This window comes from Vicugna pacos, chromosome 23 (assembly GCF_048564905.1).
Source record: "Vicugna pacos chromosome 23, VicPac4, whole genome shotgun sequence".
Lineage (NCBI taxonomy): Eukaryota > Metazoa > Chordata > Mammalia > Artiodactyla > Camelidae > Vicugna > Vicugna pacos.
In genome coordinates this window covers 697674-711258 of record NC_133009.1, presented here as the reverse complement: position 1 = coordinate 711258, position 13585 = coordinate 697674, and the positions used below count along the sequence as shown (strand labels likewise).

Genomic DNA, 13585 nt, shown 5'->3' with positions numbered 1-13585 from the left:
TGGGATTTCAAATTTAAGAGCAAAGTATGAATTCAATAATTGTCTTGGCACAATCAGAGAATCCCCTGGAAAAAACAAATTCTATTCCAGTCAAAATGACCGGAAGAAAAATTACAGAAAGTGATGTAAATATTAGAAAGTACTAATAAGAGCAAATACAACCCTTTGCTCATATCAATTCAGCTTCTCCTCACTATGACAAGTACCATTATCATCTCCATCTTAGAGATTAAAAAAACCTACAGAAGAAATTTATACCTTTATAAGAAAGCATTTCTAAGAATAATATCAAGGGTAAAACCCAAAAAGGAGACATTTACTCTCTTAAGATTATTTTGGGCCGCAACAAAAATGAACCTACTGAACAAAATGAAAGGCAAGAAATGACAAGGAAAAGCTCTCTGATACAAGTTGATGAAGACAAGGGGTTAATGTTCATAACATACAAAGAGCAGTCACAAAGCAACCAGAAGCTCCCTCACTTAAATGTGCGCAAAGAACAAAAGGGATCATTCACTTTTTAACAGTTAGATGGCTAATGAGTGAAAAATGCTCAATACCTCACTGGTCATCAAGTGCAAACTAGAACAATGAAAAAGCACTTTTGCTCATCATATTGGCAAATATTTTTAAAAGATATTCTAGCTAGTGTCCATCTTTGAGAGAACAAACTGTGATCGATCTTTAGGAGGATGACATGTCAATGGATATCTAAACTCTGAAAAACGTGTGTACACACTGACTGAACTCCACTTTTAGGAATCGTTTTGTTTAGAAAAAAAAATCAGTTCCAAAAGATGTACTCATCAGAGCATTTACACAGCACTGTTTACAATGGTGGGAAGAAAAGCTGAAGTGAAATCATATCCAGCGACAGAGAATTGGTTACATAAGTTATTCTACATCTTTTCATTCCCCACAGGAGGAGGAATTTCTAGATTCACTTGAAAGGAGCCTGTGATTTATGTAGTTGTCACATCCAAGGGCTAAATTTCCAGAAACCTTAACTAAAGGAATACTCACACAAGATCACAGGAATGTTTGTACAAGAAGGATGCCAGTCAAACACTCTTTCTGACAGTGGAAAATGGAGAAAGTTTAAGTGTCCACCATCAAGACAATGATGCGTTAATTCACGGCGAGCTGTGGGCACTAAAGTTCCGGTGTTTCGGCGTGGTCCAAGGCCTTGTCACCAGTACTCTCCCACTAAAGTTGTCCTTACACAAGAGACCAAACCTGCACATCAGGAGACCTCTCCACTCTATCTGAAAGGACCGGGTGAGTCTGGAGGGGGAGGACGTCTATGATATATACCTGAGTGAATAAACCGAGCTGCAGAAAACATACAGTATGGCCTTATTTTTCAATAAAGCATATATACACACATATATACATAGAGTTCTCATACACGTGTATGCATGTGTATATATATATGACATAGGCATAAAGGTCATGAAATATATACTCCACATTGTCAGCAGTTTTTACTCTCAGGAAAAAAGGAGAAGGGAAGTAGGGGACTTTCGGTACCACCACAGTTCTCTTTTCAGTATTTCAGTCAAGTATACTTGGAATTTAAAAGTTTATTTAAGTCCAAAGAAAAATGGACGATGCCTCCACAAGACAGAATGCTATACTGGTCATTAAAAATCATGTCAGGGGAGATAGAATATTGTAGAAAAATGTGTAATAAGCCAAATGGAAAATGGAGGTCTCCACACAATATACACGCACACAGTGCTCGCTGGTTTTTATGACAAGAGGTGATACACACTGATGAAAAGAACAGAAAATAGATGTTAAAGTGTTAATTATTATCTCTGAGTACTGGGACAAGGATAGACGCTTTTGACCCTTTTTTCAGAATTTTATATTAAATACACATTATTTTTCATCTGAAAAAAGCATTTTTAGATGTCTAGTACCGCACATTGGAAAAAATGCACAAGTACTTACAGAAACAAATAACTAGGAGACACCGCAGCACCGTCAGAGTGTAAAAAGGGCGATCCTGAATAACACCGCGCAGTTACATAAGGACCCACAAAGTGAGAGCACCTGCTGTAACAGGGCGCGGCCCCCTTCTATTTGTCAGTTGTGTCTTCAGGGCTGAGGCAGTTCTGAGCACGGCCAGGGTCAGTGCTGGTGTCTGGATGGATGCCACTGGAGGTGAAGTCACCTGCAAGCCGAGAGGAAGAACAGAAATCATCCTCTGCTTTTTCTGTCTTATTTCTTTGTTACTTTTAAAGAGAGGCGTAAATAAGATAAACTGGATCTTCCCCTACTGAAATTTCAGTAATGAAACCGTTTTTAAAGTGTTCACAACTTATATTCTGCCTATAACTGTCTTTTCAACAAAGCATCATATTTATTAAATGCTAATTAACTCAGTTAATTAACTACCTGTTGAAACCTATTAAAGAACATGAAATGCACTACGTGAAAGCACCACACCTGCAGTGACTACCTCAGCTGTATTGACGGCAGTGCAGTCAGCCCCCACCATCACGTGGCCCTGAGCTCCTGATGCTCGGAAGAGAGCACGCTGCCGCCTCAGATGGAGAGAAACGTTAAAAGCATTTTCTGAAATCTACAGCACTGACAAAACATAACTGATAAAACCCAGGCTCCTTTGAGGCTGTCATTTTCCGTTTCTGGCCAACACCCGTCAATGAGCAGAAACACCCCATTCCCGAGTCATGGGACTCACGTGGGCAGCAGTTTTGGAGAAATTTCCAGGTATAGAATTTAAACCGACTATACATAAAACTCTGAAAAAGAAAAGATGCAATACTCTGATTTTGGAAGACACTCAAAATATTCTCCTAAGCCTTGGTAGTTGGAAAGGCTGGGCTTCTCCTAAGCCAGTTATTTATTTCACAGCCAGTGAGCATCTCCCACAAACCCTGCTTCCCTGTGTCTGCTGGGAGCCTCAGGCACATTGATGCTGTCGATCTTATAAGTCACAAGGCAGATTCGTGTGTCTCACGCCTGCAACTCTCACACAGGCTCAACTCCGAGCCTCAATTTGTGAACTTGGCCCCATTTTCTCACCTGTTTATTTGGTATCTGTTCTTCTGTAAGCTGCCTGAAATGCTTCCTGGAACAAGTCAGAAGAATGAGTGGGTAGAGAAACGGACAGATGGACAGGTGAGAGATGGGCAGACAAACAGAGAGACTCCAAGAGAAGGGGAGAAAACAAAATTTCCTATGCAAAACCCTCTTCTAGTCAGGGAAGAAAACCACCACGAAAAAGTGTGAAGAGGCAGGTGGCTTAGGACTGGTTCCTGGATTCCATGAAATGTCACACCAAGAGATGAGAGGGTAGAACTATAAATAATAAAAGAAAAAAAGCATGCATGTTTGAAAAATATATCTACATTATGTACTTTCTAAAGGATAGAGTCAAATCAGCAAGGCTCAATAACACAATCCTTGGGTATTTACAGAAGTGAGAATCCCATCTCCAATCCACAAAGCATCCCTTCAGAGCACTGAGACTCTACACGGGGCGGTCATAAAGCCATCACCGCAAAAGCTGTGCTATCCTGCACTTACGAGGAACGAGCAGCTGTGCTCGGGCTGCCCACGAACATCATTTACAGCCCACAGCACCCCTACGGGGGAGGGATGACTAGCGAGCCCTGTCTCTGCAGGACAGAAAACAAGTCTGGGAGAGGCTAAGCCGACCTACCAGTTCTCTATCTCACAGGACTTGTCACTCCAGAGCAGGACTCGAACTCGGCCCACGTTTGTAACCACAGTACTACCGTACTTTATGTGCTTTTTGTGTGTATAATACATTTGCTTCTGGCATGAAAGTGTATTTAATAAATGATCGGTTGTCTTGTCTATCTCATTAGCTCACAATCTTTATATTTTTGAAATGTACTCTTCCCCTGGAGAAATGAACGGAAAGAGCGGTGGTCAGAATGACGTGGGGCTCCATTCTTTATCTGTTACCTCATCTCATTCAAGTCCCCAACCAGGGAGAAGGAGCAAATGTTCTCTTCATCTTTTAAAGAGAGTGCACCAGTGATGGTGACTTACTCAACTCCAAAACCAAGTCTGGGGGAAGGGCACATGCAGCAACAAGAGCAGTATCACATGTAGGAAGGCAAAAAGAGCTCAGGGGATGGCTCAATGGGGCAGCCTGATTTAATTTCAATCGATAATTCAATAACACACTCTAAAAATACTAGCATGCAATGGATTTGCTCTTTCTTGACATCTAGCAAGTTTCCAAAGCCCACATGTAACATTATCATGGACTAGTGAAAGGAAGAGTCCACAGACAAGGAAAATCAATGCCACAGGCAGGCTGAAACCCAGGCTGGAGGAAAGGAAGAGAAAGGGCATAGTTAAGAAGAGGGGAATGTCTGGGAAAAAGACATCATAACAAGGAATCTCAAGCATCATCCAGCAATCATATAATCATTCTTTCAAGACAGAGTTACTTAGGTCCTATTTTGTGCGAGATTTTACAAAGGGCAAAGAGAGACCACAGCGTCCATGGTGGCAGCAAGTTGCGGGGCTATAATACAATTCTAATCCCGGTACCTTGCACACTTGTCCTCAGTATAAAGGCAAAAAATAAAGTAAAATAACACTATGTAAACTCTACACATTGCTGAAAAAAAATTAAAGAAGACCTAAATACCTGGAAAGGCACACCACGCAAATTCCTGGATCAGATGACAGCGTTCTTGGGAGGGCATCGCTTCCCAGAGAGATGCATACATGCAACGTGGTCTCGATCACAATCCCAGCAGGCTCCTCTGTAGTAACTCCCTAGCTGCTGCTACAATTCATATGGGAATTCGAGGGTCTCAGTAACCAAAACGTACTTGAAAGAGAAGAACAAATTGAGAGGACTTGTAATTCTCAATTTCAAACCCTACAACTGTATCTCCAAGTGAGATTAGAGGCCATTGTGAAGTTATTATTGTGTTTATCCTTATTTTCTAAATTCTGTACAACGAATATACCTGTTAGAATAAGAAAAATAAAAAGTAAGGTATCTTTTAAAACATGCACACCGATTCATTCATTGGGGAAAAATTATTTTATCAATAAAGAGGTAAACAAATATCTAGTGAGAAAGGACTACTTAAAAACAAGTGTGCATTTACAATTTTCATAAATTGAAAACTGAAAAGCACAAACACATCAAGTTTCTAGGGAGACTGGTGAAACATATTAATAATTATTTTCAAAAATTCTAATTGAACAATGAAAACTCAAGAAAGGGAAAATCGTGATTGACAGCCAACAGCAAACACGTGGAGAGCAAAGGCCTAGAAATCACAGTTTCTTTAACTCTGCTACTAACTCAATAGGAGAGAAAATTCCTCACTGAGGGGACAGTGGAATCCCATGCATAAGATACGATACACAGTACAAACTACAGTAGTATCGGGAGTGAATATCGTAGAAGAATTCTGAAGTAACAATGTTGCTGGAAAACTATAAAAACACTGACAGACAGATTAAAACACACAGTCATATATATTATATAGAAACATATGAAGTCTGCTCCCATGTTGCATAGAAATACAAACATATATGTTCATTTATGGGCACTGATTACTTTATCCCACGTAGAATATTTCAACTACAACAAATAAACAATATTACACTCCTCTTGTCAAATCTACTTGATAAGTTACTCTGCTATGTAACCATAATGTGTCTAAGATAGATCTAAAATTACTGAAAAAGAGCTTTGTACGGTTTCTTGAATTCTACTCAAAATTCCAAGCTTAATTTTAAAATAGATCTGAGCAGTATTTCTATATTACCTTTTCCCTTGTGAAATGAACAACACAGTCTGTTGTCAAAATTCTGTCCTTACAGTGATTCACGAGCACCGTATCCTCACAAAACTGCTGGACAGCAGAGCACTATCCAGACACTGTGACCAAATAAATGAAACACAAGGAAGACAGTGACCCTATTCTGGAGGGCTTATAGTCTGTGTCAACACTGGGGTTTTTACTTGATTGGTTTGATTGGGTAGCAAAATAAAATCAATCAAGTACTTTCTTTGAGCATTCTATAAGTCATGACTGTTTTTAGTGTCATTAGCAGGAAAGACTTAAGCATGACTTGATTAGGTCAACTAGCAACAAACATCACTGGAGAGTGCATAATAAAGAAGGAAACTGATAGCAATTCTTCTGCCTACATGAGACCTAAAATAAATCTACACTCATATCAGAAAGGAAAATAAGGAGATGAGGTCCCCAATGAGAAAACAAACTAACAAGAAATCAGAAAATGAAAGGAATTTCATTAACGATTCCAGGCAGTAGTGGAGCATGGTGGTGAAGATCACAAATGCTGGGGACAAACATGAGGGTCTGAACTCCCACAGCACTGGGTAGCTGTGACACTGATATTTCAGTGAAATTTTCTGCATCTCAGTCTCCTATCCATAGACTGGGGACAAGAACCGCACCCATCTCCTAGAACGGTCCTAAGAATTAAGTTATTTTATATATAAAAGCTTAAATAAAATACCTCAGACTTTACATAATACCCCAAAAGCCCAAGGAACAAAGAAAGAGGAAATTGGAGTTCATCAAAATTTAAAACTTTGCCTCAAAGGGCACCATCCAGAAAGTGAAAAAACAACACACAGGAGAAAATTTTTTCAAGTCATTTATCTGATAAGGAATTTGTATCTGCAAATGAAGAAAAAAACCCCTACAACTCAACAATAAAAAGGCAACTCAATTAAAAGGTTAATAAAGGATCTGAAAAGGTATTTTTCAAGGAAAATATATAAATGTCCAATAAGCACAATGAAAGGATGTTCAATAGCATTAGCTGTAAGGGAAATCAAGTCAAAACCACTAGGAGAAACCGCTTCACTCTCACTACAATAGGTTACAATAAAAAAAAGGGTAACAAGCACTAAAGAGGACACAGAGGAAGCGGAGCACGCAGCCCTTGCTGGTGAGGACGTAACACAGCGTGGTCACTTTAGAAAACAGCCTGGCAGGGCCTCAGAGAGTTGAACATTTGGTTTCTGACTGACCCAGCAATTCTGTTCTCTGGGCACACACGTAAGAGAAATGAAAACAAATATCCACATAAAAAATCCCACATGAGTGTTCACGGCGACATTACTCATCACAGCCAAAAAGCAGAAACAACCCAAATGCCTATCACCTGATGAATGGGTAAACAGTGGGGCCCAGCCATAGAGTGGAATGTTATTCAGCAATAGCATAGCATAGAATAGTGACTAAGGCCACAACATGAGCAAACATTGAAAACGTTACTCAGTGTGAAAGAAGTCAGTCACAATAGACGGTTCCACTTACATGAAGTGACTCGATTAACATGAAATGTCCAGCACAGGCAAATCCACAGAGAGAGAAAAGTGGCTCCTTGGGGCTGGGGGAGGATGGGGAAGATGGGAATGTCTGCTTATGCGTACGGGGCTTCCTGTTGGGGGGATGAAAATATTCTAAGATTGAATGGGATGCACAATTCTGGGCATAGAGTAAAAACCGCTGTACATTTTAATGGGTGAATTGTATTAAAACTCTTAAGAACAAAAGGACCTTGGGCCAGTATCTTCCATAGTAAATGCAAATTGCTAACTTTTATTAGAGGAAAAAGAAACTGCTCTCAGCATGAAAGCAGGAGATCAGCAAATGTGATTTAACCGAAATTGGACAAGAGCATTTCACTTGAAACAGTTGCTGAGTGTACACGAAATATTCAGAAATAGGAAAATCACATTGACATCAAGAAGAAGGATTCTGTTTCAAATGCAGATCAAGGATTCGGCAAGCCCAGCTGCCAGAAATGACCAGAGAAGAAACCTGGTTTATAAAACTAGCACCAGAGACAACAAGGAATTGTGATGAGGAAAGCAGGTGGCGAATATCTGGAACAGTTTGCTACAAATAATTTCTCCACCGAAAATTTAAAAATAAAATGAAAGTCATGAAATGCTCTGTTGACATCACGTGAATGGGCTTCCTTCGGTGCTTGACTGTTCTGTAACCCCGATTGAGAGACTCAGGAGAATCAGCATGGCTCCTGGGTGTCCCCAAAGGACTGCCCACCAGCACGCTGACCACCATTACATCTGCCAGGGTTGAATTTCAGAGAAGAGACCAAGTTCTGAAAGGCACAGAAAATGTTGACAAGGGAAGAAAAGGTTGAGGTCAGTCCTGGGACAGAGGCCCTCTGAGCAGAGGCCAGAAGGCTGCAGGTGAACTGCAGTAGACCTGGGGCAGGAAGAGGTCACGAGGGAGCATATCTCAATTCTCTTCTGTCTCTCCCTCTGGTAGGAGAGATAAAGCCTGCTTCCTTCTCACCTGGAACTGTGGGTTCTGGCTGGCAGAAGTCTTACCGACACGGAATGATTATTCAAGACTCTGTGGAAAAAGTCAAGAAACCGAGAGGGAGTAGGGAGCCATCTCCATGAGCCTCTCAAATGCTCCCATATTTATTGTGTATAATCAAAGGAAAAATTCGTTAACAGTTGTGAGATAATAAGGAGGAAATTCGGGAAAGACAGGATGAGGCAGAGATTGTAGAATACACAATGAGTACAAAGGATTAGTGTATCTTTAGGGAAGTCATGGGGTGAGGGGAACAAGATACACTTTTAGATATGTTCATTAAAAAGCAGACCACCAGACCAGCCAGGTCCTTGTTTTGCGGATAATAGACTATCTACCAACACACAAGCCCAGCGTTTATAGCTGAGGGTATCGTTCCTTGCTTTGCAACCAGCAGAGTGCTATCTAAAACCTCAACTACACAAGCAAAGCATTGTCTCTGCTTTTTAAGGCAAGGACACTGGAGTGGGGATGCACGGGAACTTGCTTGCAAAGCAGTATCAAAGCATATTTTTTCTTCTTAAAATTCAGAGGCGACAGGGGTGTGTTACAATTTGTTAACCCAATCATGGGCTCCCACATGGAACCATTATGGAGGACACCCTAGGATGACAAATCCTGGATGTGGGTCTTTTCCTGCCACCTTCAGCCACTCTAGCAGTGTCTAGGCACATCCGAGAATAACGATCCTACAGAACCACCGACTCTCTTAACTCCTGGTGCTTGAAACATAATTTTAGCTCTACACAACTTAACGTAGAAAAGTTTCAGAAATAAAAGATATAATATTCCTTTTATATCTCATCATATTACTCATTTTTCTGATTGCTCTAAGCTGCTTCTATTTGTTAAAGCACCTCATTCTGCAGCTGAATTCAGTAATTTCCATTGTGCATTTCTAGCCAGTTTGGGCTCGCTAACTTCTATTGGTCAAATATCGATACACTTAATTGATTTCTTTGTTTATCAATTTCAGCCAGGAGGAGAGGGAGTGTCACTCCTTTCCTCAGCCCACCCTCAACTCTTTTCTCATCAACTCAGGCCTCCTGAAAACAAAACAAAGTATTTTTTTCCCTTCTACTCTTTCCACAAACCCAACAGGAAACATCAGCCTGGAGAAAGAATTCAACCCAAATGTTAAAACAAAAATCTATAAACCTGAAACAACACCATCTCCGAATCATGATACCCAATGACATGAGAGTAAGTGTGTCAGGCACAAAGCATGTGGAAGCCTGGCTACCTGATTTCTATTCTTCAAAAGAAGGAAGGTTTTCGTATTTTTTATTATCATTCTTGATCATTGTTTCTGATTATGACAAAAAATAGTTTATGAAATAATTATGCACTGCAATAACTGATTTTTATTGTATCAATTTTAGAAGGCATTCAGAGGGGATAGGAAAACCCACCTCTGTAAAAAATGCAAAATTTCTTCCCCTGTTAAGAACACGTATACAAAATGCAACAGAGAATTCAAATTCTTGTGGAGAGGAGCAAAAGTCACAGAATCAAAGCAAAGTCATTACAATGAGTCAATTTAAAATTCACTGGACAAACATGCTCAATGCATTCAAATATTTTAAAGGCAAACTGAAAGCCATTCACTTAATGATCTGCAGGCTAGAGGAAGAATTTCCCTCTTTAACAGACAACAGATATCAATAGGGTGCCCCACCAAACCAGGAGCAGAGAACAATCAGGTTTTTAACAGTTCTGATAAATCAGCATGTTCTAAAGATCAAAATCCAGAAATTTTAAACATTCATTCAAACCACAATGAAACAAGCACATAAAGAAAAAAAATAAAAGAAACTATGCACATAGATCATGTAGACAGAACAATGAGAATTTCTTGTACCGCTGGAAGAAAGAACAGGCTATAGCCTTTTACTTGAAAAATAAAACTACTTTTAAAGATAACTGTTAAAACACATTTCATCATTCATGTTGCCTTTAAAAATCTGAGGTACTTGTATCTGATCAGAAAAGCAATTCTGAGAAATAGTATGTTACAATTTAGTGTCAGTTTTCTTTAGAAGAAAAGAGAAAAGTTACTGTTTCTAATTCTGCACAAAGTTTAAAAAAACCTCCCTGCCTCTATCTCCTCCCATTTCCTAAGCTCAAGCTCCCTAACCCTTCTGAAACAAGTATGAGAAAGTCTTATTCCCAATATGCCAAATGACAAAAGAATATCAATTTATTAGTGTAAATATATGCCAACACCTGAAATGGAGGAGAAAGGTATCAGAAGTCTATATGGAATTTCTTTCTACCTTCCTGAAGTCACACACACCATCGTTCACACAGACACAGACACAGACACAGACACATACCCCCTGGATTACTGGGCACTTCACAAGCTTAGTACTTACAACTTGTAGAAGATAACTTTGTAGTTAATTTAAAATACAAAACTGTCAGCTTTTGAAAGCCTTCATCATCTGCTAAACCATCCAAATATCAAAGAGACCCAATTGGCCTTCTCTGTAGAATGTAATTTCCCTTGATGTCAAAAGAGACCCTAAGAAGTACTGGATCCAAGTCTCGTGTTTATCACTACCTATGATCGTTTTTAAGCACATTAACAGATTCAGAAATGTATGTCCCAACAACATTTATTCCTATTGATATAGCATACGTGTTCAATTGTCTATAATGTGACTAGGTCCCATGATGGGGTTTAAGAGCTATTTTGTGTATAGCAATATTTATTTTCAAGTACAGAAAAGGAGGGTGTGTATTACTCAGTTGTAGAGCACCTGCTTAGCATGCACAATGTCCTGGCTTCAGTCCCCAGTACCTCCAAAAAAATAAATAAAAATAAATGCATATTTAAAAATAAGTGTAATGTTATAAAAAATGCAGACTAAAAACCACTGCAATCTAGGTGCTACAATTATACTAAAAAAACAAGTGTTTCTATCAAATATTAACTCTATGCCAATCACAGACACAACCACAAGTCACACCTGAAGCATCACGTGTGATTCTCAGGAACCCTACTAAGTAGACACGGATGAGAAACCCGGCTCTGCGGTTGAGGAGACAGAGCTCGGAGGAGCTGACCCTCCTGCTCCCCGTGACACTGCGTCAGCCCAGGGCAAGCGCTGACAGAGCTGCACTGAGGGGACATCCAGCTGCATGGAACATTGGGGAACTGGGGAGTCCCAGAAAACACTATAAATTTTTCAGTGAAAAACCAGCTCATATATATTACACTGTGCTGCATCATTTAAAAAGGGAAAGTGACTGAGACCTTTTTGATGCGTCCGTGTCCTTTCTGCCATCATCAGTTACTTGCCCTCACATGTGGCCAGTGATGATCTGGACCCCATATGAAGTGCACTCAGATGGCAGAGCTTTTAAAGCTGTTTTATGAAGTTTGTAAGACTGTCTATGACTCACAAAGGTGGTCATCCATCACTTCTCACCGGTGTGGACGTACCACCTGAAATCACTCCTTTCTGCTTTTTAAAATCCCTTCATCTACTCCAGACTTTTCAACAGCAAAGAAGCAGCTCAACCACAGAAAGTGGACAGCTTTTCACCAAATGGACTCGAACAGCCCATCTGACTACCTGGAAGCCCTTGTCTTCTATTAAACCCAGTTCCAGGTACTTCATCATTTTCTGATTGGTGGACTTGGCCTCTGACTGGCCTAATCAGAGAGCTCCCAAACTCAAATCCAGGGGTGGGAGAGGACCCCGATGTTGGGGACAATCAGTGAGGAAGCTGGACATTTTCCAGCCACATCTGCAAGGGTGGAAGTGCCACAACGTGCTCAGAAATTATACCGTCATCACCCCTGGGCTCCCATGGACTGGTTTCACATTAACCAAACTCATGAGACACTGATGCAAGAAAACCAGAAACTTAGCTTATTAATGTAACAAAAGACATGAATCTATGAACCAGACTGAAATATCAGAGTTCAACCATGAGTACATTTTCTCCTCCACGGCCCAATCACGGGCAGGCAGTCACATGGCAAGCATGGACAGAAACGGAGCAGGAAGGGTTTCTAGATTAACTCAATGGACTAAATTTCTATTATACGAACAGATCTACTGCCCAGAAGTCAAATAGCACCAATCACGGTTCAGTCTCCGTGGACAGTGGCCAAGACATGACTATGAGCACCTGTGTAACTCTCCTTTCCCTGTCCTTTCTAGGCTAACTGATGCACAGATGTACAAAGATTCAGGGATGCCAATAACGCTAAACACCCAAAGCCCATCTCTGGGAACCTCAAAACCACACAGCCAGGGTTTAAATACCAGCTCTGCCAATTAATACTTCTGTGAATTTGCCAACTTAATTACCCTCTGTGTGGCTCAATTTCCACACTATAAAACTGGGATAACAATCAAACCTTCCTTACTCGCTTGTTGAGAAGATTGAAGGATTCATTTCTGTAAAACTCTCAGAAAAGAATGTAGCACATTTTGGGTGTTCAACAAATGTCAACTTAATATCAAAGTGTTTTACAAGTCTCCCCTTAATCATATTATGTTTCCTGGTTAGCCTAAGTCCCAAAGAATATCCTTATTTCTCCTTTTATAAACTCTTGGGGAGCACCCAAATATTCCATCCAACCACCTGTTTAAACTGAAGGAGGGGATGCCACCTAACCACTCCTCTGGGCCATGGAGAGTGCTTCTCCCTTCACACCCCTGGCCCCTGGATCACAGCTAGCACTCATTACACTAACAGAGTGAGGTGTGAGTCCAGGGAGACAAGCAGGGCATGTGAAACCCTTCCTTTCACTCCAGTGTTGGTCACCATTGGGAAGCACGTGGGATGCTCAGCTCCATGGCAGGAAAGCCCTGCATGTGCATGTGCATGAAAGGGCAGGTCTTCTCAAGGGAAGGCTTGCTGTGGCACAGAGCTACATGGGACAGGGTGAGTCTCTACTTCTGGGACACAGTATCATGACACGCATTTTCCCACAGCCTTGAAGTTCATGGAGAACGTGGCTTCATCAGTAACAAAGAAGACATTTATCGCCTGTCTACACTTTTGTTTCATCTCTCAGTAGGCTGCTGGAGACAACATGTGTATAAGTATTGGATCTCCTTAAGCCCCAAAATATATGAAGTAACAAATAATTCTGTGGCTTAACGTTGGTTCAGGGCGACTGTGTAAAAGTTCTGACTCTGCTGATGCTAAATTATGTGTATAGAAACTATGGAACCTCCTCAAATATCTTTCATCAT

The 13585-nt window shown here is 40.5% G+C and overlaps 1 protein-coding gene across 1 annotated transcript in view; it reads right to left on the bottom strand.

The window, feature by feature from the left end:
- The window catches only part of LOC140688671 (protein brunelleschi-like), a 49551-nt gene that overhangs the window by 22389 nt on the left and 13577 nt on the right, over positions 1-13585 (bottom strand). The window contains exon 4 of the mRNA XM_072948278.1: positions 2059-2179. Coding sequence (XP_072804379.1) covers positions 2059-2179 — 121 coding nt within the window. The remainder of the gene's footprint in view (positions 1-2058; positions 2180-13585) is intronic.